The 22,833-nt window shown below is 52.6% G+C and overlaps 9 protein-coding genes across 9 annotated transcripts; 4 read left to right on the top strand and 5 right to left on the bottom strand.

Moving 5' to 3' along the window:
• Positions 1-218: 218 nt before the first annotated feature.
• On the top strand, positions 219-1,971 carry BO94DRAFT_568820 (putative translation factor pelota). The gene is made up of 3 exons (XM_025614703.1): positions 219-487; positions 535-1,023; positions 1,074-1,971. Exons 1-3 carry the CDS (start codon positions 410-412, stop codon positions 1,716-1,718), a joined length of 1,212 nt encoding a protein of 403 aa, XP_025463566.1. The 5' UTR covers positions 219-409; the 3' UTR covers positions 1,719-1,971.
• A 754-nt stretch (positions 1,972-2,725) lies between these two features.
• On the bottom strand, positions 2,726-4,172 carry BO94DRAFT_235682 (uncharacterized protein). The gene is made up of 4 exons (XM_025606324.1): positions 3,868-4,172; positions 3,158-3,803; positions 3,036-3,109; positions 2,726-2,953 (listed from the first exon to the last, which is right to left on the bottom strand). The coding sequence occupies exons 1-4, from the start codon at positions 3,991-3,993 to the stop codon at positions 2,771-2,773; spliced, it is 1,029 nt and encodes a 342-aa protein (XP_025463565.1). The 5' UTR covers positions 3,994-4,172; the 3' UTR covers positions 2,726-2,770.
• A 2,028-nt stretch (positions 4,173-6,200) lies between these two features.
• BO94DRAFT_235358 (ER lumen protein-retaining receptor) lies at positions 6,201-7,880 on the bottom strand. The gene is made up of 3 exons (XM_025606321.1): positions 7,642-7,880; positions 7,293-7,579; positions 6,201-7,230 (listed from the first exon to the last, which is right to left on the bottom strand). Exons 1-3 carry the CDS (start codon positions 7,739-7,741, stop codon positions 6,613-6,615), a joined length of 1,005 nt encoding a protein of 334 aa, XP_025463564.1. The 5' UTR covers positions 7,742-7,880; the 3' UTR covers positions 6,201-6,612.
• An 826-nt stretch (positions 7,881-8,706) lies between these two features.
• Positions 8,707-9,584, top strand: BO94DRAFT_549789 (alpha/beta hydrolase; the record flags this gene model as incomplete). Its single annotated transcript, XM_025613463.1, has 2 exons — positions 8,707-9,144; positions 9,207-9,584. 2 exons carry the CDS (start codon positions 8,707-8,709, stop codon positions 9,582-9,584), a joined length of 816 nt encoding a protein of 271 aa, XP_025463563.1.
• Positions 9,585-11,986: 2,402 nt separating this feature from the next.
• On the top strand, positions 11,987-14,210 carry BO94DRAFT_235641 (SANT/Myb-like DNA-binding domain-containing protein). The gene is made up of 6 exons (XM_025606323.1): positions 11,987-12,288; positions 13,287-13,656; positions 13,727-13,774; positions 13,832-13,864; positions 13,920-14,003; positions 14,055-14,210. Exons 1-6 carry the CDS (start codon positions 12,275-12,277, stop codon positions 14,094-14,096), a joined length of 591 nt encoding a protein of 196 aa, XP_025463562.1. The 5' UTR covers positions 11,987-12,274; the 3' UTR covers positions 14,097-14,210.
• A 788-nt stretch (positions 14,211-14,998) lies between these two features.
• Positions 14,999-17,446, top strand: BO94DRAFT_500336 (purine-cytosine permease family protein). The gene is made up of 6 exons (XM_025609411.1): positions 14,999-15,834; positions 15,891-16,044; positions 16,097-16,169; positions 16,218-16,331; positions 16,387-17,092; positions 17,144-17,446. Exons 1-6 carry the CDS (start codon positions 15,376-15,378, stop codon positions 17,225-17,227), a joined length of 1,590 nt encoding a protein of 529 aa, XP_025463561.1. The 5' UTR covers positions 14,999-15,375; the 3' UTR covers positions 17,228-17,446.
• A 1,105-nt stretch (positions 17,447-18,551) lies between these two features.
• On the bottom strand, positions 18,552-19,742 carry cox5b (cytochrome c oxidase subunit IV; the record flags this gene model as incomplete). Its single annotated transcript, XM_025608540.1, has 6 exons — positions 18,552-18,640; positions 18,714-18,804; positions 18,864-18,964; positions 19,072-19,230; positions 19,435-19,485; positions 19,652-19,742. The coding sequence occupies 6 exons, from the start codon at positions 19,740-19,742 to the stop codon at positions 18,552-18,554; spliced, it is 582 nt and encodes a 193-aa protein (XP_025463560.1).
• A 609-nt stretch (positions 19,743-20,351) lies between these two features.
• On the bottom strand, positions 20,352-21,405 carry BO94DRAFT_474862 (SANT/Myb-like DNA-binding domain-containing protein; the record flags this gene model as incomplete). The annotated part of the gene is made up of 3 exons (XM_025608532.1): positions 20,352-20,474; positions 20,530-20,658; positions 20,749-21,405. 3 exons carry the CDS (start codon positions 21,403-21,405, stop codon positions 20,352-20,354), a joined length of 909 nt encoding a protein of 302 aa, XP_025463559.1.
• Positions 21,406-22,190: 785 nt separating this feature from the next.
• On the bottom strand, positions 22,191-22,517 carry BO94DRAFT_434249 (uncharacterized protein; the record flags this gene model as incomplete). The annotated part of the gene is made up of 1 exon (XM_025607487.1): positions 22,191-22,517. A coding segment is annotated over one exon (327 nt), but the record flags the coding sequence as incomplete, so codon positions are not given.
• Between the last annotated feature and the right edge of the window lie 316 nt (positions 22,518-22,833).

Genomic DNA, 22,833 nt, shown 5'->3' with positions numbered 1-22,833 from the left:
CGTCTCATCAGTGTCTGTGATGAGGGATATACAAGAGAAACTATTCACTAGTAGATGGGGCAGCATGGGCTGGTATCAATCAGATGATCTTATCTCCGAGACACCAACTAGGGCTTAGGTCTTAGGGCTCGTTCTTATCGATAAGGGGTCATCGGATGACACACTCGCTAGACGCTAGGCTGGATTTGGATGTGTCCCGCATCCTCGTCATCCGTGGTGGGAGAGCTGAGCTTGATTGACTATTGACTGTCTGACTCTTTGGCCAGAGTGTTGGCGATACTGAGCACGCTTCTGCGGCTGATTTTTATACTTTGGATATTGGTATCTAGAGGATCTTTTTTTATCTATCTTAGGTTATTTGGAACCACAGTTTCAGTAACTGCCCCGCGAACGATCAACTCGCTACGCCATGCGTTTAATCAAGAACAAAATTGAGCATAATGGCTCCGGAACAGTGACGCTGTGTCCTGAGGAGCCGGAGGATATGGTATGATTTATTATACTCTGGTCGGGCAGCTCAGCTAATGTATGCAGTGGCACGCATATAACCTCATCCGACCTAATGATCTCCTCCGCGCCAGCGCCATCCGTCGTGTCACCACTACCCAAGAGACCGGATCCACCTCGTCGGCGCGAGTCCATCTGATGCTTGAAATCCGCGTCAAGAACCTCGACTTCGACCCGCAGAGCTCGCAGCTGCATGTGAGTGGGACTATCGTGAACGAGACGGCGCATACGAAGATCGGACAGCACCATACGCTCGATTTGGAGCTGAATCGGAATTTCACGTTGGAGAAGGAGGTTGGGGCGGACGGCGAGGGAGTCGGATGGGACAGTATTGCGGTGCAGATGTTGAAGGATGCCGTGGATGAAGGGGGAAATCGGAGGGCCGAGGCTGTGGCCGTGGTGATGCAGGAAGGCCTGGCGCATATTTGCTTTATCGGGCAATTCCAGACTATCCTAAAGCAGAAGGTCGAGATGTCAGTGCCCAGGAAACGACATGGTGGGGGCGATCATGATAAGGTGGGTGATAATCAATCGGGGTATAGGGGTCAGATGCTGACAGCGAATAGGGCATGTCCAAGTTCTTCCAGGTTACACTCGATACGCTGCTGCGCCAGCTAGAATTCAACACCAGCTCGGTGGCACTCACCAGTAACGAGGCCGTCCGACCTGTCCTCCTGGCGTCACCCGGCTTCGTGGCCGCCGGTTTTCAAAAGTATATCCAGTCAGTGGCATCCACCACGACACCGGCACTAAAACGGCTCTTGCCTAGCATTGTGGTCGTACACTCTGCCTCCGGGTATCTCCACTCGCTAGCGGAAGTGCTGCAATCGCCGGCTGTGAAGACGATCCTCGCCGACACCAAGTATGCGCGCGAGACCAGGCTCATGGACGACTTTCTCGAGCAGTTGCGCAAGGAAACCAACAAAGCAACGTATGGACCCCGCGAGGTCGAATCGGCTGTCGATCAAGGCGCCGTTGGCCGCGGAGGCGGCGTGCTGATCATTTCCAATCGGCTGTTCAGGTCACAGGACGTGGCGGAGCGCAAACGGTGGGTGTCGCTGGTGGATCGGGTGCGAGATGTTGAGGGAGGCGAGGTGCGGGTGCTCAGCTCGGACCACGAGAGTGGAAGACGACTCGATGGGTTGGGGGGAGTAGCGGCCCTGTTGACGTTCCCTATAGTGGATGAAGATATAGAGGAGGACGACCAATAGAGCCTAGATCTGGATGTGTCAACCCGGGCACGTCCTACCCATCCTCTCACAAGCCCCTAGTGCTGTGTCTAGCCCCAACGTTGAACGAATGCACGACCATCATAATTAGTGTACTCCATACCCTGCGCTTATCATCCTAGGGTCGGAACAGACCCAGCAGGCTGAATGCAACGACAGAGTCATGTACCACATCCCGCCCCGGGCAGAAACGGGAGCGACGCTACTAGAGGTGCAGTCACTCGTCCTGGCGTCTGTTTTTTTTTTTTTTTTTTTTTTGGAATCCATTTCTCCGGCATGTTTGGCTTAGACGAAGCCGAGGCATCATGCAGTCGGTGTGGAAGATACCTCGACTAACCATGTAGTCGGGAATCCATCGTATGAAGCCGGCGGCAGGGAAAAAAAACCCCCCCCCTGCTGCTGCGGCTGAAAGGTGCATGTGCATGGCATAGCATGGCATATCATCGCATAGAACTAGCGCCGAAAAAGGTACGCCGTGGCTAAAGTTAGCAAAAGAGTGGCTGCCGGTCCAGACTGTCTCAGACAGCCGATGCACCCCGATGTAAGTAAGCGTGGAGGATCAGGACCGGCGGCTCTTTGATAGGAAGCGAGCAGGACCAGCTGGCGTGTGGCTTGGGGCTGCTGGCGGTTAGGGGCCCCTCGAGCGGGCCAGCTGGGCCTCTCGTCGGGCTGATCTTCAGCCGTTGAGATGGTCGGAAAGTTTAATTGAGATCGCCTCGAATGCCCGACGACTTGTACGACGCGGCGCTCGTTCTTTGTTCGCATGGCCGGCCCCTGATTGGCGTGATCGTCTCTCCCCCATGTCGCGGGAATGTCATCCTGACAGTCGATGATTTGACATTCACGTTGCTCAAAAGGTCCAAAAAATTAGAAAAAAGATGTCATTCATATGCAATCAGTCACAGGGTATATCCAAGAGTCAACAAAGAAATCATCCCGACGTAAACAATCATCCTTGCGTGTAATTTCCCCCCAAAACCCCCAAAGAAATCAAATAATGCGCTTCAACGGACCCTCCCAAAGTCCCCAAAATGCTACCTCGTACTACCACCGGCCATGCTGGAAGCCGCCTTGGACCACGACCGTTTTCGCGCCTGCTGGGCCTCGGACATTTGAGCCCGTGGACCCACGCTACGGTCCCGCTTCTGGGCCTCGAGGTATCGTAGTTGAGCTTCGCATTGCTGGGGGGTGTACGGCCCCGCTCCGAACTCCTTCATCTGCATTCATCCCCTTGGTTAGCCAAGCCGGATGGCCCCGGGCGCATTAGAGATGGATAGATAGATAGAGACTACCACTCACCTTCTGTGCAATCACGTTGTACTTCTCATCCTCCCAGTACTCCCGCGCTCTCATGAGCAGTCGGATCTGGATGACTTGATCGTTAATTAGTTGACAATTTGTGTCTACTCCGGTTCACGTACTCACATCGTTTTCATCCCAACGCGCCAGCCGCTCCTTTCGTCGCCGTAGCATGCGCATCTGTAGCCGCGCCTCCGACGCATCCTTGTGGAATTTCTCCCGGAACATCTCCCGGATGACTTTCCACGCCAGATTCTGTTCCCGGAGCCGCTCCACAAATGCATCTTCCTCCTCCGCTTGAGGATCCCTCCGTCCCCGGCCCGGAGCCCGAGGCCTCTGGCTGTGTTGTGCGTCAGCGGCCCCTTGTCGTCGCTCTTGCTCCATGCGCTGCAGCCCTTCAGGATTAGGGAGAATTGTAACCGGAGCTTCCCGGGGTGTGATCGCCTGTTTGGGGCCGCGTCGGACCCTCTTCGCCGGGGGTGGTTGGGGTGACAGGGTGGCTTCACTGAAATTAAATTCGGGTTCCTCGGAGACATGGCCCAGGCCTGCCGTAACAGTACGGGGAAATGTGCTGGGAAAGGGGGCAGTAATGCCCAGTCCGTGCGACGGGACCGTCTCAGGAACGCTGTAGTGGAATTCTTGCGAATGATGGCTGAGTACCGGACTTGGCCTGAAAGAGCTATCGGGAAGGCTGATTGGGGTCAGGATGGCACCGGCCGGAAAGGCGGCCGCCGTGGTATAAGGGTGGCTGACATCAGTGTAAGGTGACTATGAGACCCGGACGGATTAGCAAGTGAAGGTGGTCAAGTAATGGCATTTGCACTCAACGTACAGTATCGATCCCGGCCCACTGAGGCTGCATGCTGGCATAGTACTCGTCAATTCCGTCCCCAGGGTTGGGGCCACCATGGCCGAACACCATTGACTCCGAGTATCCTATGGGCGTCTGGGGATACATTGGAAAGACTGATTGGGGTTCCTTGGTGGCGACTGATGCAGGGGCTGTTGTTGTGGAATGAATGTAACGTGGATGAAACACGCAAACAGATGACCGCCAGCAGTGGCAAAAGCAGGGGGTATCAGATGATTTGGCGGAGTAATTGAACAAGTAGAATGATTAAAAGGTCTTCTTGATGAGAAAAAGTCAAAAGAAAGCTATGGTTCTTCACAAGTCGTAAGCTTGGAGGATATTGAAAAGAGAGAGATGAAGTTGGGTGGACGTGCGTGCGGGTTCATATACCCGAGTAGGAAATATCAATGACAGGCGGGATGCCTCGCAAGGCAGGCCAGAAGTGTGAAGCCTTTGTGACAACAGGCCTAGAGGACTCTAGCGAACATGGTAGGTACCGCCCACTTCACTGTGCCGCATAAATTGGATCGCAACCAGAGGTGTAGGCTTGACCATGAGCCTGCATTTAAGCGCCCGCGGATTCCAGGCGAACGGCTCCATTTTCTAGAGGGGCAGGGGAGGAGGAGAAATAATCTCTCATCTTTGGACATGACATGAGAAGGGAGATAATCCAGCCCCCAAACCCTCGGGGCTCAGACTTTGCATTCCCAGGCCCACCATGGGTTACTCAGAACAAGGCAACACCTGGCTGCGATCTTAGTCCCGATGCTCTGGATCTCCCAAGTGGGAACTGTGTAATGAATAATGTCATGGCCAAGGACCGGAATCGATGCTTTGGCGGCCCGCCCGAATCCCATATCAAATGACAATCAGCGGGTTAGCGCTGAAGCTGACAGTTCGAGCAATAGAGCGGCCGATAGTAATCGAAGGAGAAGATCCCCCTGCGGATTAGGAAAAAGCCGGGTAAAGGAGAAGGTAAAAAAACTCAAATAAATATTAAGTCAATAAATAAAATAGATCAATAATTTCAACGGTGAAAAAAGGCGCGAGAAAAATTAAAATCCTCCGAAGGATAGATGCACGCATCGCCAGTCTCCTAGCCGCTACGGGAGGTGGAGAGGGTGAGCGCAACCAAGAGTAGACGAATTGACCAAGCTACTAAACGCAGCCCCAACAACGGTAGGTAGGTCATCAGCCAGGATTCTCGTGCTTTGTTAGCGGACGCAACTAAATCCTGTTCGGAAAGCTGTGGAGGATCACGGTCACCAGCAAAACAGGAGCAGAGCATCAAGGAAGCTCCATGGGCAGGGATAGTACGGCAAAATAGGCCATTAAGTGCTTCTCCGTCGCTGCGGCTGCAAATCCCGGTGGATCAGGACGGATTGGCCTAGCCTAGGCTGGTAGGCTTGTCTGACTGACATGGGGACTGGCGGACTTGGTGGTCAGCGAGTCCGTAGGGCGATTACACTAGTCCGATCGCATAGCCAGAAGCATGTCTCCAAACCCGAAATGAACGACGACCGGCCCAGTCATGCGCGGGCTACCCGGTTCTCTCCCCTGGACATGGTCTAGGAACCAGAGGGATAAGGGTGACGGTGATCAGTCGAGTGCTCATCATCCTGTCGGTTGTTTGCATTCAAGCAGAGCCACGTGTCCCCCAAGGGGATGGGGAGTTACGCGCCAGACGAGATGTGAACATGGCAAGTACTTCAGGACGGACCGCGATCTCCAACCATTCTTCCAGCCGGGGGATTCCACCATGGCACTGGCGCATCAAGAATTGCCGGGGCACTCGGGGAGGCCGTCCTTCTGGAAGTCAATTAGTTTCCCTGGCGAGCGATTGTCGTGCTGGATACCCTTTTGGCGTTCGGGAGGGATTTGGCCCTATGGAACGGCTTTCTGACCGGCGTATCATCAAGGCCCCCCCTCCTGTTGCCCGCACATCACCGCCATGTGGATGATCTTCATTCTTCGCTCCAGCGAGTCGAACGATCGGGGGCCCCGGGGGCGCCCGCACGTGATGTCACTGGGTCGCGCGCCTGCCTCTCCGGGCTAGCGCATGCTACCTCGTCATTTCCTGAATGACAAGGCCATCCTCACGTTCGCGCGCTAGCAACTAGTTATCTATTTTTGACCCTTTTGGACCGGGGCTCGGATCGCATCTCACAGTCTCATCAGCGCATGACGGCCTTTGCCGGGTTTGCCGGGTTTGCCGATTCAGGGCAAGGTTGTCGCCCAGGCTTTTTTGCCCTCATAATGGCCCCTTTGTTCTCCCTCTCTGCCCCCCTTTAACTCGGTCCCCTCGATTGTCCAAACAACGAGTGGTGGCTATGGCCAGGCGCAGCAATGGCTGATTGCAGTCTTGAAACAACGGGGTCCATCTCACCTTTGTTTCACCTATAGCGTCTCAGATGGGGGGATGATCTCATCTCGACCCTACCAGTACCATGGCATCCGTGATAGTCTACCCGTCAGCTCGATCGAACTGGGATGTAGATTGTCCTAGTCCTGACTCAGTATGGATTATACCGCATTACTACATATTCCAAAAAGCGATTTGAGATTGTGACGATCAGATGACGTGAAAGAAATTCCATGCAGACAAAGCCGAGCAGAAAATGGGAAATAACAGAAACGAAGAGAGGGAACTAGAGAAACAATTCCCCTAGAACATTGAACCGTGCAGCCAAAGCCGGCAGATCTGCGGCAGGGTTTCTAGATGACAGTTCATTCGTGACTGCCCTTTACCCCAGCCGACTGTTTCGGAGGACTCCCTCTGTACTCCGAATCGTCATCTTCATCGTCTTCCAAGAACCCTTCTAGACCGTCATCATGGCCCGTTCCCGAAAAATCGCCCCGGTGATTTTCCAATGTGTCATCGGCGGAGACGGAAACTCCTCGGGCGCCCCAGCGATTGTTCCTCGGTCTATCTCCATCAACCACCCCCTCGTCATCCATGTCTTCCTCATTCAAATTCTGCTCCTCATCTGCACTTCTCCGCTGCCGGAAGTTCAGAACCTTGTTCACAAGCCAGCTGCTACGGAAGTCTTCCGAGTCAACGACACCTCCGTTTCTGAGTTTCACGCGCTGGCGAGAGTAGTAAACCCAGGCAAAGTCGATGTAAAAAGCGGTCTGGATGACACCGTAGACATCTGCGATCACATCCCAATGGCCCTCGGAGCCGAGTCCCCGCACAAGCCAATTAAGAATATAGAAGGCACGGTACGAGCCCAACATAACCAGGTAGTATGAATCGATGACGGTCGGAACGGTGGTCTGACGCAGGAGCAACAATTGAGGGAGGACACAAACGGATTCTAGAACAATAGAGAAAGCCCAGCAAGTCTATCGTATCATTCCAGTCTCATTAGCATGCCCAAACTAGTTGACTTGGTAACCAAACTCACCTCTATAAACCACTTTGGGGGATAACCACGATAAAATACGGCGATGGATATGGGAGCCAAAACCAGAGACAGAGCGACGGAGATTATAGCCAGTTTCCATGCTCGCTCCCTTTCCCGTGTTCGAGGGAACACTCTCATCATAAGGTATATAACGTAGAACGAGGAGGCGATGTAGAAAAGCTTGAAGAACACAAGATAGAAGTGCGTCCATCCAGCCTTCGAGAACAAATCGAGATATCGAGTCACGAAAACCAAGGCATAGAGCATCTGCGTGAGCAGCGAGACTCCTGTATGTGACACGGCGGCTTAGTATGTAGAACACCTCAATGGCAAATACTACCACACGAACCTTCTGCGCTTTTATTTCGATGAATGGCCCATATCAAGACGCATTTCGAAGAGATATGGGAGAGATCGGCCAATAGCCGAAAGACATTGAGATTCAGCATCTTTAGTCGCGTGTGTGTATATATATGGACAGTTCGTCTCGTCACTTGCGCAGTGGAATTGACCTGCAACCCACACCTAGAATACCATCAAGATAGTCTAGCAAGTTTGTGAGAGATGGTCCTTGTATGTGGACCGTGCCCCGTTAATCTACCCAGAGACCCCGGTCGGGTAACGTAGGTTGTTGTTCAATGTATGAACAAGAGGATGCTGTCAACGCGATGACGGGTGTTTAGAGAGGCTGAGAAGAGATGCCACGACAAGAGTTGATGTAGTAGTGATGAGCGGTCTAATAGTCATGGACCTGCAATGGCCGCGTCGCCTTATCTGGTCTCAACCAAGGGAGCGCCTGCGCTCACCGTCACCAGCGGGATCCACCTGCAGCTGGGGTGGTCCCGTGCCGCGTGTGCATCACGTGATATCTGTGCGACTGCTATTTTTGGTGACGTCAAGACGCCCCCTGCGAATCTACAAAGTAGAAATACGCCAGGTGCATTTCATGGGCTCTCGAAGAAAGGTCTTAGCAATCAACTAACCAGTCTGTGACTTAAGATGAAAGCGCGCCGGCATGGCATCGCCCTCTTCATGGCCGTGCTTGTCAATAGTTGACGATTGACGCCACCTCTATCACACACGACCTCTGCAAAGACGGGATCGGAGAATGCGATCTTAGCATCTACCTCACGCTCTTTGTGGCTCCTTAAAATCTGCCATCGACGTGAAGTCCACTTTGGCGGATCGCCATGGATGTTCCCAAGTAGGAAAATTATCATTCCTGCAGCGTTCCGGTCTTCACCGCTGTTGACGATCTCTAGCTCAGAAAAAACAACTCATGAAAGTATAGGATTGTCGCGGTTAGGCCATATTGGTCAGGGAAATGGTTGCGCCGGCCCGATTGCATGAATTATAAGACCGTTCAATCGACCTCCCTGTAGCTTGTTAAAAGTCGATCCTTCCTTCCTATATCATGTCAGAGAAGCCGACAATACTCGTCATTCCAGGAGCCTTTGCTCCACCAGAGCAATATGATGCTGTCGTTAATGCGGTAGCAGCTCAAGGCTACTCGATCCGCGCGCTGCATCTTCCGAGTGTGGGATACAAAAGCGGGGTAACGGTGCCACCGTGCATGGAAGATGACGCCGCGTTTATCGCCTCAGAAGTTACCAATCTCGCAGATCAAGGCAGGGACGTGGTACTCATTGCACACTCCTATGGGGGTATCCCAGCAACGCAGAGCACCAAAGGTCTAGGGAAGGCTAAGAGGCAGGAGCAGGGAATGAAAGGCGGGATTGTACAGCTGGCGTATATGAACTGCCTCGTGTTGCCCTTGGGAGCGTCGGATGCCAGCGTTTTGTTGGATTCCGATGCACCACCAAAGGGACAGATGGTGGTATTGAAGGCTGATGTTTGTTTGCCTTTTGTGTTGTCTCCATCTGACTTCCCTATGCTAACTCACTTGGAAACAAGGACGGTTGGCTACATCACTCGGACATCGCGTTATCTGCCGCCCTTGGTTTCTCAGACCTGCCAAGGGAAGAAGGTGAAATGTGGGCAAGGAAACTCACACGCCACTCTGCCTCTGCATTTCCAAGTGAATTGACTCATGTTGGGTACAAGGACATTCCTGTCTCGTGGCTCTTGAGTGAAGATGATTTGTGTATTCCAGCCACATTACAGAAAGCATCAATGGCCATGGTCGAGAGGGAGAGTGAACGAAAGGTTGATGTGACAAGTATCAAAGCGGGCCATTGCCCGTTTATCAGCAAGCCAAAGCTGGTGACGGATTGGGTGTTGGGTGTTGTTGCCAAGGTGCAGTCCCAGCAGTCGAGCGAAACTGTTGTCTAAAGCATCAATCTGATTCTCTTATGAGCACAGCAAGAGGGATTCAGTGGTACTGGCGGGGTCTTTGAGTAAAATCCGAGGCAAAACCTGATGCCGACTTCTTCCGGAGTACATGATACAGAAGACTTGAGATGGATCCATGGCATGAAGTTTGGTCATCTCATGCTAAGGTCCTGTTAGTGGACACTTGACTTCCAGATGGAAGCAAGCATCAGCGGAAGCTATTAGTAGATATAGATGGGCCAGTGCCAGAGATCTAATTTCCTCTGACCCACTCCTTGTGCGGCTAGTGAAGAAGTAACACCCTTCTAGAAAAAGTCTATTACCAAGCCCTGAATGCACTAGAGGGACCTTGGCGGGGATATTTCATTCTCGAATGCGGAGCCATTGAAACACATTTTCTGTGTCCAGCTGCACGTGAATGTATGTACTTGGCCATGGAAAGGAAAGATCCTCAGTACTGGGGGTTGCTCAAAGAAGTGCTACCTATACTCATTCACGAGACATGAGGTAGAGACTTGTTCTCCAAGGATGCTCGGCTGATTACAATTCTGTACACACCTGCATAATGACATAGTAGATTGCTGGGACTTCACCACGTGTACATCAACGCCGGAAATTGGGTAAGTCTTGCATCTTGAATCACATGCCAGACCCATTGAGACAGGGGGCATTTCAATTCTTTGCCTCCCTTCCGTTACATCAGTAGTTTATTAAACTACAGGCATTACGAGACACTTACCCTGTCACCGGAACACTCCTTGTCAGAAGAGGGAGCCCATCAACAATCAGCCTGCAAAGCAGAGGATGGCGAGGATGGTGAACAGGACAGTAGGCTATGTCATCGGCATGATAGGCGCGCCGAGAGGACCGTGCTCGAAACGGACACACAGGGATCCATACAACGGTTCACGGACCTTCCTAGAACCTTTCAAAGCGGCCTAGGGTGCAGATAAGGTACTTGAGAGGTGAAAGATGAACGCGTGAGGCTGTTTCTGGTGGCAAGCCGCCGACCTGGCCATGGGGGGTGAATGATTGGATTTGAAGAGCAGCCGATCTTGCATCATGGATCCGGCAAGCCCTGCACCGATCATACGGAGCGGGTATAGACTAGAGCAACGGCGGATGGAGAGGGGAAGGTAGCGGTGCTTTACCCCGCTCCCATTGTTTCCCGTCATGCCATCTCATTGGGAGGAAAAGAGAACCTGGCACCCACGTAAACAGCAGCGATCCGGACCCATGGACCCTCGAGGTTTGCTTTTTACTTCACCTCTGGACTGCCAAGGCCCGAGATTGCAGATGGTGATTTTCGTTTCATGTTGTAAGCGGCCTCACAGTCATCGGGATGTCTAGGCCCCTCACTGGCCTCGCCAACCTGCTTGGCTCTACTCGACACTGCAGCATCACCGGGTTGGCCTGGCAAAGTAGCCCGAAGACGGCGAGTACTATGGTCAGATTGCCGCCACCATCATCATCGCCCTTTCTTTCGTTCGCGGAACAGGCATTCTCGCCTGGATTCAGTGGCGGATGATGTGTGCGAGAGCTGGCTTTTGGAAATGGAAGCCTAATGACAGTGAACAATCACCGTTGAGTCATCGGTCGGGAGAAAATGGAAACAGGAAAAGCCAGTCGGGGGGTGGGAATACAAGGATAGGGTACTGGTGAATAATATCCATCCCATCTGGCCTCGTCGGGCATATGTGGTATGTGGTGATTATTGTTCCGAAGTCAGTGGATATCCGGGTGTGGTGTGTATCGTATCTATCGCATTGACCCAGGATTTGGAGGGGGGATAAGAGTGGAGGGGAGAGGGGAAGAGTAATCGAGATAGTAATCGGCGCGAGTGGAAACGAACCCACCGGGCCATCCTTCCATAAAATCCATAATTCTATTCCGGCAGGGTTCTGGTTTGGGAAAAGGACGGGGCTATCATGGATGGTGTGCAGAACCCGTCTCCAGTAGTTCCGGTGCAAAGGACGAGTAGGAGGCCGGAGGAGGCGGCAGTAATTATTATTCCTCCTCGCTGCTGCTGAGGAGGAAAAAGCAAACACCCGTCGGAGGACGCGGGATTGGTGACGCTGCAATCTGTTTAGCCTTGAGGTGGATTCGATTTGCATTCGCTCCCCTCCGCAGTAGTAGTAGTCACTGTCCTGTCCGTCTGTCAGTCTGCCAATTTCCGGCCGGCGCTCGACCTTCCCATCCGCTGCCTTCTTTCCTTCTCTTGTTCCTTTCTTTCCCTTCTCGCGTTGGTAAATTTACTTCTTCCTGGATCCTTTCCTTCCCTTCCTTTCCTTCCCTTCCCTTAGTCCTGTGTACTATCAACCGAACCACCGTTTCCCCCCGTTTCATTCCCATTTCGTAAAGAAGAAGAAGGAAGCCCTGGAAGTACTGCGATTGAATTTCCGGGCCTGCCAGTCCAGGACTCTTACTACAACCACTGCTCCGACTGACTCCCGAACGACCGAACTCGAGTCGACTACTGACTTACTGTGAACCTACCTGGTTGAATCTTGCCCTACCAATCGATCCGATCTACTTCCCACTTACTGACTACTGCTGCTACTACTACTGCTGCTACTACTCACTACCTACTACTCTTACTACTGCTGCTACTACTGCTACTACTACTTACTACAATACCATCTCCCCCCCTGCCTATCAGAAAAAACCCGAGACTCATCGAATTTCGAACCATGAACTTTGACCAGTAAGCCTCTCTTTACACTCTCTGTCAGTCTCCATCTCCACTTGTCCTGACCAGAACGTCTTATCATCGCAACTCCAGTACTCCTCCGTACTATTTCCAGCCTCTGTATCCTAAGATGCTAGAAAGGTCTTCTTGTGACTGTGCCTAAACCTGTTTATACTTGCCATTCTCTCTGGTCCCTTTGGTTCCCCTCCCCTCCCCTCCTCCCCTCCCCTCCTCCCCTCTCCTCTCCCCTCTCTTTCCCTTCCCTTCCCCCCTCCCTATCGCCTCCTCTTGCCTCCTCTTTCTCCTCACCTTTCCACCAAAGTTACTCCCATTCCCTTTCTCCTCTCCTCCAGTTTCTCGCTACAAACAACCTTTATATATGCATGTAACAATTCTTCCGACTTTTTCCTTCCTTTCCTGCCGTCTACCTCCCTCCCTGCGGCGCTACTGCCACGCCGTATGATGCGCCGGTGTCATCGTCACTTTGGTGTAACCCAGCGCTCGCTTCCCTGAACCTGACAGGCCAATCTACACGGAGCGTTCCTTGAGTAGCAGATTTGCTAATCTCATAAGCATGTGTATCTACAGATGAATCGACGGAGCGTGATTGGGAAAACTGCGTATCGTCAACCATGTCGTAAGTCCCTCCTCGTCCTCCCCAGCCTGGAGGAAGCTGGTCTCTGGGGCTGCGCAGTGTCGGCGGCACTTGTTTTTCCATATATATACCTGTCCGAGATACTTCTTGTTTGGGTCATGTGCTTTACCGGGATTTTCTATTTTAATTTATCTGCCCTCGACCTTGTATCTATTCCTTTTCCGATCAGTTCCCGGTTTTGCCCTGTCCTGCCCTTCCTTTTCATTGCGATTGGCAAAGTGACTGGCTCGTTCTATTATTATTTGCGATTATCGTTTCTGGCCTTGCATTCACTTTGACCTTATCTCCCCCTTCCTTTTTCCTCGTGTGTTGGTTGCGTCTCTAACCCCGGCGCCTTTCGCCTGTCCCTCTACAACAGGTCCCCTCCAACATCTAAGCGAATCAAGACCTCCATCTCTACCAACGCACCATCACACCTGCTAGCCCAGCAGCAAGTGAATCCCTTTTCTAGAGTGCCTTCTTTCGAGGGCATTCCTATGCCCCAACCCCAGATTCCTCCCCAGAATCCGCGCAAACGCCGTGCTTCTCCCTCGGTAAGCTCGACGCCGACCATGGCGGCGCCAGGCGCGACCACCGCCACCGGAGACACCGCGCACGAGCAAGCGTCTGGAGTATCGGAGCCTGTACCTAAGAAGAAGGGAAGGACCAATACTCCCTGGACTGCCGAGGAAGAGCAGAGGCTGAAGACGATGCGCGATGCGGGTCGCAGCTGGAGCGAGATTGCCAAGGTGCATCAAATGCCCCGTTCCAGGACCCCGACCACAGAGTATGCTGACTTGGGAATCCCGGGTGCTACAGACATTTCCTACCCGGACCGAGGGCAGCGTCAAAAAGCATTGGTACAAGGTGAGCAGTTAACGGTAGCTATTCCACCCGACGAAAAAACCACTGATGCCATGATAGGACATGCACTATGCTGAATTTGCGGAAGATGAGGTAACGGCTTTCAACGTCTGGCTCTATTTGTAAATCGATACTAAATTCAGTGCAGTCTATAGCGCTTCGGGAAGCGATCAAGGAATATGAGGCAAGTAAATGGAAGGTAATTGGGCAGAAAGTCGGGAAGCCAGCCAAGGTACGCTCTCTGGAATCTACAGATATCTGGGCTGCTGACGTAGAGAACCAGGCGTGCGAACAGTATGCGAAAGAACATTTCAAGGATCTCTAGATTTCCCACGAAGTATTGACGACGTGATGACCAATGCATCGTCTTCCACACATTCACGAATCGACGACGGGCACGAGTTATGGGTTTACATTGCTTTGGGCTTCGGTTTTCACGGCAATGTGTGATGTTAGCTACAATTTGCAAAGTATTGGGCGAAGGGTTATCGGAGTTGGCTTGCGTCTTTCATATGTAATTTCTTTTGCTCCCTTTCCTTCTCATTGACCGTCTCACTTGCGCCTTCCATGGTTGATGTCTCTCATTGTTCCTCGTCTTCTTATATCTGTTGGTGAATACCAATCTCTTACGCGTAAGTCTCTGGGGGTCTTGACAGCAGCTCCGCGCCGCGGTGGCCACCACCCTGCTGCGCCTGCAACGATGCATTGGAGCTTGCTGAAGGTTTCAATTCTTCTATAGAATGGGGGAGGGGGGTTAGTAGAACCTGTGCTCTCGGTGTCCCAGAGCTGAATGGCCATCAGTACGATGACGCATTGCTGAATTGACTTTGATTGCCGGTAGATCTGGCTAGTCGCAGTAGAGTACGGCGTACGGAGTAGATAGTGGACGGGAGCCGAAGTTCGGGAAGGCGCGCGGAGGGGGGGAGTCCGCCCGCCTGGACCGATTAAATTCCCCCCCCCCCCCCCGGCCGCCGATTACATTTTTATTTTATTGACTCAGAAGTGGAATCTTCTCCCCCGCTCCTCCACTTTCCCTCATATCCTGTTCACAGCCGTCAACACATTATTCTGCGGTACTGCAATTGGGGTTCTGCCATCGGCATAATAATTTGTATCAGGCGAACTTGGTAATTCCCTGCGAGAAGACGACTCGCCACAAATCTCTGAAAGAGGAAATTTAACTGACGTGCGACTGGCGTTTGTTCCACCAGGTCAAGGTCTAATCGCCACGACGAATCCATTGCAATCGGAACAAGCCGGTTTTCCTTCCAGTACAGCTCTCCCGCCTTCTCACAGAAACCTAATGCAAGGGACGGCTATCATGAAGACGAGTAGCGTGGTTTTGTCTGTCGATCAAGGTATCTAGGTAGCCTGCCTGCATGAAGACCGGTGTTCAACAACCGTACGTCACACACTATCGGGGACTTCTCACCCTCTTGTTTGCCGGTGGCGCTTGTCCCCCAGATAATGTGATGACTACCGTTGTCGTTCTGAGATTATACGGTTGAACTTGATCTGGATAATTCCAGCGAAAGGACTCATGCGCGCTTTCTTTTCTTTCTACCTCCCGCTTCTCCGGTTGTATACTGACAGACTGTGTTAGGATGTCTTCGCCGCAATCAGTCCCCGCCCTAGGGCAACCCACTGAAAAGGAAATTACAAGGATTCGTTCGAGAGAAGATCCCGCTTTCTTTGCAGGAGATGGCGAAGAGAAAAATGTCAGGTCTCCGGGTGGGCCATTTGTCTCTTCGCGGATGGCTGCATATCTTCGGCGGTTCGAAGCACAGCTCGTCGAGTACAACCTAGAGGCCCGTGGTATAGAGCGGGTGGGGGAGCATGAACGGATGCCCAAGTTGACCTGGGTTTCCTATTTGCAGGCTTTCTTGCTTTGGGTCTCGATCAATTTGGCGGCCAACAACATCACACTGGGCATGCTAGGACCTGCTACCTACGGACTTAGTTTCCTCGACTCGGCACTCTGCGGAGTATTTGGAGCTCTAGTCGGTGCCGTAGTGTCCTCATGGATGGCAACATGGGGTCCCCTATCCGGTATTCGAACCATGGTAAGCCATCATATGCACCCCTAGTGAGGTTATGACCTAGTTTTAACACATGTCAGGCATTCGGTCGCTATTCAATGGGCTGGTGGCCGAGCAAGCTCATCGTCATATTGAACCTGATCCAAATGCTGGGATATGGCTTGATCGACTGTGTTGTTGGTGGGCAGCTCTTGTCCGCCGTTTCACCACATGGGCACATGTCAGTTGCTGTTGGTAAGTTGGTAGATCACGGCGCTTTCATTCGGTGGTTATTGATGAAGATAAGGTATTGTGATTATCGCTATTATCAGTTGGGTCATCGCCACATTTGGTATTCAGATCTTCCATTACTATGAACGGTGCGTGTAACTGGCTTGAGTTGTGAATTCTGGTACTGACGAGATCAGCTTTGCCTTCCTCCCTCAGCTTATTGTCGTTTGCATCCTATTTGGTATGTCGGGGACGAAGTATGACCTGTCCACGCCATCTACGGGTGACGCTCGCACAGTAGCTGGGAACCGGTAAGTCTGCCTTTTGTCATTAGACGACCCATGCTGATGTGCCATATGCTCGCAGCCTGTCCTTCTTCTCCCTTTGCCTCAGTGCCGCGATTACATATGCACCGCTGGCAGCAGACTTCTTTGTCTACTATCCTCAACAGACCTCGAAGACGTCGCTCTTCTTCCTCTCCTTGGGTGGCCTGATGATGTCTTTCACCATGGCATTCCTGTGCGGTATCGGACTCGCATCGGGCATGACCTCGGACCCAGCGTATAGTCAAGCATACGCCAACGGCGCTGGTGCACTCATCGTCGAAGGGTTCAGTCCGCTCAACGGATTTGGAAAGTTCTGTTCCGTAGTCGTCGCTCTTGGTCTCATCGCAAACACCATCCCACCCACCTATTCCGCTGGTGTCGATTTCCAGATCCTCGGACGGTACGCAGAAAAGGTGCCTAGAGCGATCTGGAATGCCATTGGAGTGATTATTTACACCGTGTGCGCCTTGGTCGGCCGAAGCAACCTCTCCGACATCTTCACCAACTTCCTTGCGCTCATGGGCTACTGGGTCGCGATCTGGATAGCAATTATTCTGGAGGATCGGTTCATTTTCCGCGCCCGCAGCGGATACAACTGGAACGCCTGGAATGATCCGTCCAAGTTACCCGTGGGAATTGCCGCTTTCATTGCCTTCTTGATCGGTTGGGCTGGCTCCATTTTGTGCATGGCGCAGGTGTGGTACATTGGACCTCTTGCACGGTTGGTGGGTGCATATGGCGCAGATGTAAGTGAAGCAATATAAAAATTCGGTCTGCTTTCAACTAACCGCGTCTAGATGGGCACCTATGTCGGTTTTTCATGGACATGCCTGGTTTATCCGCCACTTCGGTACGTCGAACTTCGTTACTTTGGACGGTAAGAGGGATACCAGTTACATGCAGCCTGTTGCAACCCCATCGGAGTGAAATGTAGTACTCTTATTGAGTGCTTAATTGATCCACCGAAGAACAAGGAAACTCCCCTCTCCACAGAGATTTGTAAAGTGTACATTTAGCCCAGATGACATACTACATCTTCCTCGTGTCACATGCGAACAGAGAGCAAGAGCAAGAGCAAGAGCACTAGAATATATATCCGCATACTACAAAACTAAACTCCTCATAATAGTACACCTAACCCAAGTACACTTCTAACAATAGATCTCGACCAAACACAACACCCTCAACAAATCCCCCCAAAACCAAAATACTCCATTCCATCTCACCACCGACCACTGGCCAGAGACAGACCGGTACTAATCAGTTAGTAACCACGCTCCAAAGTCCAAAACAAGCTAACCCAGTCAGTCAGTCAGCAGTTCCATACCTCCCCTTCCCTTTCCCATCTAGGCATGCCCTATCTATCTATCTATCTATCAGGCTACCACTTACTCCGTATCTACCTAAAAAGGATACCATATGCCCTTCCCTCCGTACGGAAAATCAACCAACCAACCACGTGATACCGATTCATCATCCGTCCAGCCAGCCAGCCAAATCCTTCCGTTCCCGCTTAGTTCCGCTGTTCCGCTGTTCCGGGCATCATGCCACCCACCCGACCTGCCCACATTGTTTTGTATCAGCTCACCACGGTGTCTTTGTTGTTCAAGCCACAGGGATTTTTTATCATATGCTTCGTATCTATCTAGTAGTTGGGTTTTCTAGCTTGGTTTGGTTTGGTTCGGTTTGGTTCGGTTCGGTTGGGTTGATTACCTGATGCCTGAATAGGAAGGAGTCGTTGGACGGGTTATCTTTTAATGGGGAATTGGTTTATGGTGGTTTGGTGTATTAGGGATCGATGGTATATAGTAGATTATGATGATGGAGTGAGAATGTCTTGTGGAAGTAGGAGTTTTAAGAGGGGAGGAGAGGAATGACCGAGCGGTGATATCATCACTTCAATGAAGCATCATGATAGATAAACGGGAGAGGAGGGATGGATGGATACAACGGTATTGGTTTCATGAACGATACAAACTAGCTTATCCTGATGAAAGGAAAAATGTCATCTCTTGTACAGAACCTCTCTCTCTCTCTCACTCGCTCTCATCTTAAAACTCCCGCCTCGCGCGCATGAACATGTACACATACATATATGTCGGATTGTCTTTTGACTTCACTGATTTCTTTGCTCCGGATCAAAGTAGCAACTAGATGGAAAAAGGAAAGAACAATCGCTCCATTTATTGTAGTAGTAAATTATATTTACCGGTACCAGTACTCAGGCTTGACGAAGTCGGCGAAGGTCTTGGGCTCCTCGTGAGGGGGGTGACCGTGCTCGTGGCCGTGGTCGTCTAGAATGTAGCGGTTAGTAAACCGGGCAGGGACGGACTTGAATTTAGGCGAAAGAAAAGGCAAGGCACTCACGGGCGTGGGGGTCCTCCAAGGGGCCAACGTAGTTGAGCTTGACAACGTTGCCGCACTCGCCGCAGCGCTCGATGGGGCGGTCACGGGAGACCTGCATTGTGGCTGGTTAGGATCATGCTATCTCGATCAATCGCTCGGAACATCGCTTACGGTCAGCCAGTTGACCTGGTGAGAGTCGGCGGGGAAACCAGTGCAACCAGCGTACTGCTCGTCACCGGCACCGGGGACAATGATGGGGTCCTCAAGGGTTCCTGCGAATCTGGGGTCAGCTTCGTCCGGGGAAATCGAGTCTCAGATGATCCTTTATCATGGAGGCTCCAGGAGACACCGAGTAGAGTAGAGAGAGAGCACAACGTACCCTTGCGGGAGGCATCGAGGGGTCTCATGTCGAAGATATCAATGCCCTGCATCTTTCCGACAAGTTCCAGACGCTCGAGACCGGTGGCGTGCTCGATATCGATGGGGACGGTACCGGCCTTAGCACCCGGGGGGATGAGGTCGTCTTCGGTCTTGATCTCTGTTCAGGAAGAAAGCGCACAATCAGTTTGATGTAAATCAGGTCGAGGCCTTGTCAGGCCCGCTGTCACATATCCCAGCCGCCAAAGCCCCACAATCGACCCCCAATTGCAACATCCACTCGCGCTACAAGCGACAACTGCATCCTGCTAGAGTATCCGTAGGGACAATGGACGCTCGGGTAAGGATGGGTGAGGCCACCAACCTTCGAAAGGAAGGATCTTGCCCTCCTGTTTCACCTCATACTTCTTGTTGACTGTACACATAGCAATAGCATGTTAGCTCGCATATCCAGGACGAATGCCTATATTCCCGTGCAATTGACCCACGTCGAGGCCATGGGGGGGCGCGGAAGGAAGAGGACGGCTGCCACTGCTGGGTGCAAAAGAGGCGGTCTTGAACTGACGATGAGGGTCACGTACAGCGGCTGACGGAGGAGGAAAAAGGGCGAGCAGCGATGGCCCGGGTAGGGGTGCGCCTGGCGAGGGCGAAGGCTGTGCGTTGGAGGAACATTGTCCTGGTGGGTTGATGCAATGACGGCAGACAAGGCGAGGACGTTGGAAATGAGGGAGTTTGGAGGTTGAGGTGAGTTTGAAGCCGCTTCGGCCCGTGGTCGACCCCCCTTAGTCAGCGCTGTGGGTTGATTGGTTGCGGAGCTTCTCCGGCCGCCCGCAGCGACCATATCCGCAGACTGCTCGATTGGGAACCTGGCTTAGGGTTCAGGGCTGGCGGACAGGTTGCGCGCGGGGTCATTGCCGTCCACCGTAGCCAATGGCCTCCCTCCGACCGAGCGATGGCCGCAATCACGCCGTTCAGGCCGGGATGGATCAGGCCGCGACACGAGCCGGTGCTCTAGCGGACGCTAGTGTCAGTTCACTGCGAACGAACAGATGCCGGTGCATATCCCTCCCCCCGGGGCTAATCGAATTATCATACACCACTAAATACCTTACATCGACCGTCCGTTATAGAAGCACAATTATGGTGATCAGCGTCCCGTTCCTACAAGCCTGCACAACCAGCCTACCCACGACATGTCCTCCAACAATCTAAGCATGGAAATCAGACGCTGCCAGCAGGCAATATTAGAGGCCTCTTTATATATTCGTCTCCACCGCCCCGTCACTGGAGCTGCATCGCTTTCTCGCGACAAGCCGCTGGGGTGAAGCCATTGCCGACCTTTCCTGCAATTATCCGCCACCGATCGTTCTCATACTCCTGGATTGCCCGTTGCAGCCTTTGTACCTATTTCCGCTATTAGCATATAAACTCAATGTAGAAGTAATGGGAGGAACAGAACCATATCATCGCTCCAAGCCACGTCCTTGGCCTTGAGTTTGGTGCAATATCGAACTTGTAAGGTGCCACTTGTCCGCCCCGGAAAGAAATCTGCAATTTGCTTCCACGTCAAGTTCTTGTTCTCTTTCAACTCCACGAGAAGAGCATCTTCTTCGGGCGTGAACTTCAGTTTCGGTCCTCGAGGCCTGGGAGCAGGTTCAGGCATTCCAGGTTGGCCCACAACACTTGGCGGGCCTGAAGGCAAAGGAGGCGATTCCACATTCATTCCATGACGCCCAGGGGCGCGCAGCGCCGCATGGGGCGGGAGTCGATGGTGGTGGTGGTGTTGTGGCAGAGCCACAGAGTCTGTGGGCCCAAACCCATGGTTTGACATGTGATGTTGCTGAGACGACGCGCCGTGGACAGAGAAGAGCATCTCGGGCGAATGCGAGGGTTCATGGGGCGCGTCTGCTGAGAGTACTGACAACTGTGGCCGGAGCCCATGGTCGGGGTTCCCGTCGTCTTCTGTCTCCGAATGCGGACGTTTTTTGTCGCGCTGGATAGGGGGAATTTCGAAGCTGGCGGGCGGATACTGCACTGGAAGGTGTCGCGAGAGCATCTGTGGCGGGCCGAGGACAACACTCTGTGAGAGTTCATGAACTGTGGGCTGAGGAGCTGCTGCTGACAGTACGGTCGCGTTTGCATGATGCTGCTCAAATGCCGTCGTGCTATGAGAGGCTCCCTGCGAGAACGGAGTGTCGGTTTGCTTGTGATGTTGCAGGTGCGGCTGCTGTGTGTGGTAAACAAGCGTGCCCGCATGCTCCTCGGGCTTGCAGGTAGCATGTTGAGAATAATCAATAGCATACTCTCGATACGGATCCGCCAGCGTCGCGGACATACATCTGCGCCGCTAGAGCCTAAAAGCCCTGGCAGGCTACCGACTCGCTCTAAAAAGAAGAGAAAGGGATGAGGTTGAGGTTACTATCTCGACGGACAAAGCTCGTCAAGAGATAGTACAAATGCTTGTCGGCGTCCGTCCGAACGTGCAGATGGTCGTGAAATCCTCTAGATTGAAGCAAGAGTCGAGGCTTTGGCCATGTACGAGACTGGATGATGGTGATGGAGGGTCGACTTCAAGGCGTTAGGCGCGACAACTATTTGGTCGTCAGAACTATAGGTCATGAATCGGACGACTCGACAGCAACGTTAGGACACGGTGATGGCTCATCCCAAGGAGAAGGAAGGAAGAGAGTAGCAAGGTCAGGTCGCAGTACATCGAACTCATTTGAAAGGAAGCGGCAGAGAGAGCTAGAGGTGACGCAGGGTCTGGCCACCATGAGAAAAGAAAACCACTGGGCGAAAGGGATGGATGGGTTACTAGTACTACTCACCGGGGTCAGTGGTGAGCACACCAGCTGGAAAGCCCGAAAAAGACCGGTAATCTTCACCAAAGTCCAGACGCACCGACGAGAGGCCCGGCCCAACCAGATCTACAGAGGGAGGTCGGAGGTCTGATGCTCATGCCAGAGACTCCGCAGATAGGCTTGCAGCCCGTATTCCTCCGTCGTTTGAGATGCAGGATCAATGGGGAAGAACAAGTGGAGGTGATGCCGGGATGCTGCTTCCAGCTGCACGTAAAAGTCCCGTGCAGTGATAGGGTAGAGGATATATACGGCAGCGCGGAACGGTCGAGGAAAGGTTCTGGAAAGGGCAAATAATAATAAAATAAAGCAGAGCGGCCTTGGGGTAAAATTGACGAGACACGGAGATACTCCATACGGCCCAAATCAGAAAGGTGCAGGTGGGCTGGCCAGAGAAATCCCCCATTTGACGGATCTGCGTTCCAGTCAAGCTTAGCTTGCAGAGGGACCCAGAGGGGACAACGGTCATGGATGCCAGCAGGACGAAGGATGAGGCTACCATTTGCCTTCCGCCGGCCCGTCTGGTGCTTGCCAAGGCATGGCAGTGACTGCCGTGGAGGAGGAAATTAGGGCAGCAGCCGGGAGATAGCTCGAGCTACAGCATGAAACAGCCCAGTGGGAGGAGACAAAGACTGGTCCTCCAGCCACCAGCCATCAGCCATCCATCCATCCATCTCATCACGCCCTCCCTCGGGGCTCTACTCCCCAACCAGCCCAGAAGCGGGGGGAGGAGGGGATCCAAGCCCAAGCCCAAGCCATATTATGATAGGTACGTAGGCCCGGCATAATCTGAAGTTAACTTATTGGATACGAACGTGGAGGAGCTGAGCGAGTCGGTGGATTCGGGTCAAGGGGAGTCAAACCTGTTGTGCTGGACTGCTGGACTGCTCCTAACTCGCTCAGGA

This window comes from Aspergillus sclerotioniger (assembly GCF_003184525.1).
Source record: "Aspergillus sclerotioniger CBS 115572 chromosome Unknown BO94scaffold_31, whole genome shotgun sequence".
In the NCBI taxonomy this organism is placed as follows: Eukaryota; Fungi; Ascomycota; class Eurotiomycetes; order Eurotiales; family Aspergillaceae; genus Aspergillus; species Aspergillus sclerotioniger.
The sequence above is the reverse complement of the archived record's forward strand: the minus strand, read 5'-3'. Positions and strand labels throughout refer to the sequence as shown.

Coding starts and splice junctions, on each gene's coding strand:
- BO94DRAFT_568820 (XM_025614703.1), top strand. CDS start 410: ATGCGTTTAATCAAGAACAAAATTGAGCATAATGGCTCCGGAACAGTG. Junction 488..534: donor CTGAGGAGCCGGAGGATATG/GTATGATTTATT, acceptor TAATGTATGCAG/TGGCACGCATATAACCTCAT. Junction 1,024..1,073: donor GTGGGGGCGATCATGATAAG/GTGGGTGATAAT, acceptor GACAGCGAATAG/GGCATGTCCAAGTTCTTCCA.
- BO94DRAFT_235641 (XM_025606323.1), top strand. Junction 13,865..13,919: donor CTGAATTTGCGGAAGATGAG/GTAACGGCTTTC, acceptor AATTCAGTGCAG/TCTATAGCGCTTCGGGAAGC. Junction 14,004..14,054: donor AAGTCGGGAAGCCAGCCAAG/GTACGCTCTCTG, acceptor GTAGAGAACCAG/GCGTGCGAACAGTATGCGAA.
- BO94DRAFT_235358 (XM_025606321.1), bottom strand. CDS start 7,741: ATGCTGAATCTCAATGTCTTTCGGCTATTGGCCGATCTCTCCCATATC. Junction 7,580..7,641: donor TCGAAATAAAAGCGCAGAAG/GTTCGTGTGGTA, acceptor TGTCACATACAG/GAGTCTCGCTGCTCACGCAG. Junction 7,231..7,292: donor CCCCAAAGTGGTTTATAGAG/GTGAGTTTGGTT, acceptor ATGATACGATAG/ACTTGCTGGGCTTTCTCTAT.
- BO94DRAFT_500336 (XM_025609411.1), top strand. CDS start 15,376: ATGTCTTCGCCGCAATCAGTCCCCGCCCTAGGGCAACCCACTGAAAAG. Junction 15,835..15,890: donor TATCCGGTATTCGAACCATG/GTAAGCCATCAT, acceptor AACACATGTCAG/GCATTCGGTCGCTATTCAAT. Junction 16,332..16,386: donor CGCACAGTAGCTGGGAACCG/GTAAGTCTGCCT, acceptor ATATGCTCGCAG/CCTGTCCTTCTTCTCCCTTT.
- BO94DRAFT_235682 (XM_025606324.1), bottom strand. CDS start 3,993: ATGTATCCCCAGACGCCCATAGGATACTCGGAGTCAATGGTGTTCGGC. Junction 3,804..3,867: donor AGTGGGCCGGGATCGATACT/GTACGTTGAGTG, acceptor CGGGTCTCATAG/TCACCTTACACTGATGTCAG. Junction 2,954..3,035: donor ACAACGTGATTGCACAGAAG/GTGAGTGGTAGT, acceptor GGATGAATGCAG/ATGAAGGAGTTCGGAGCGGG.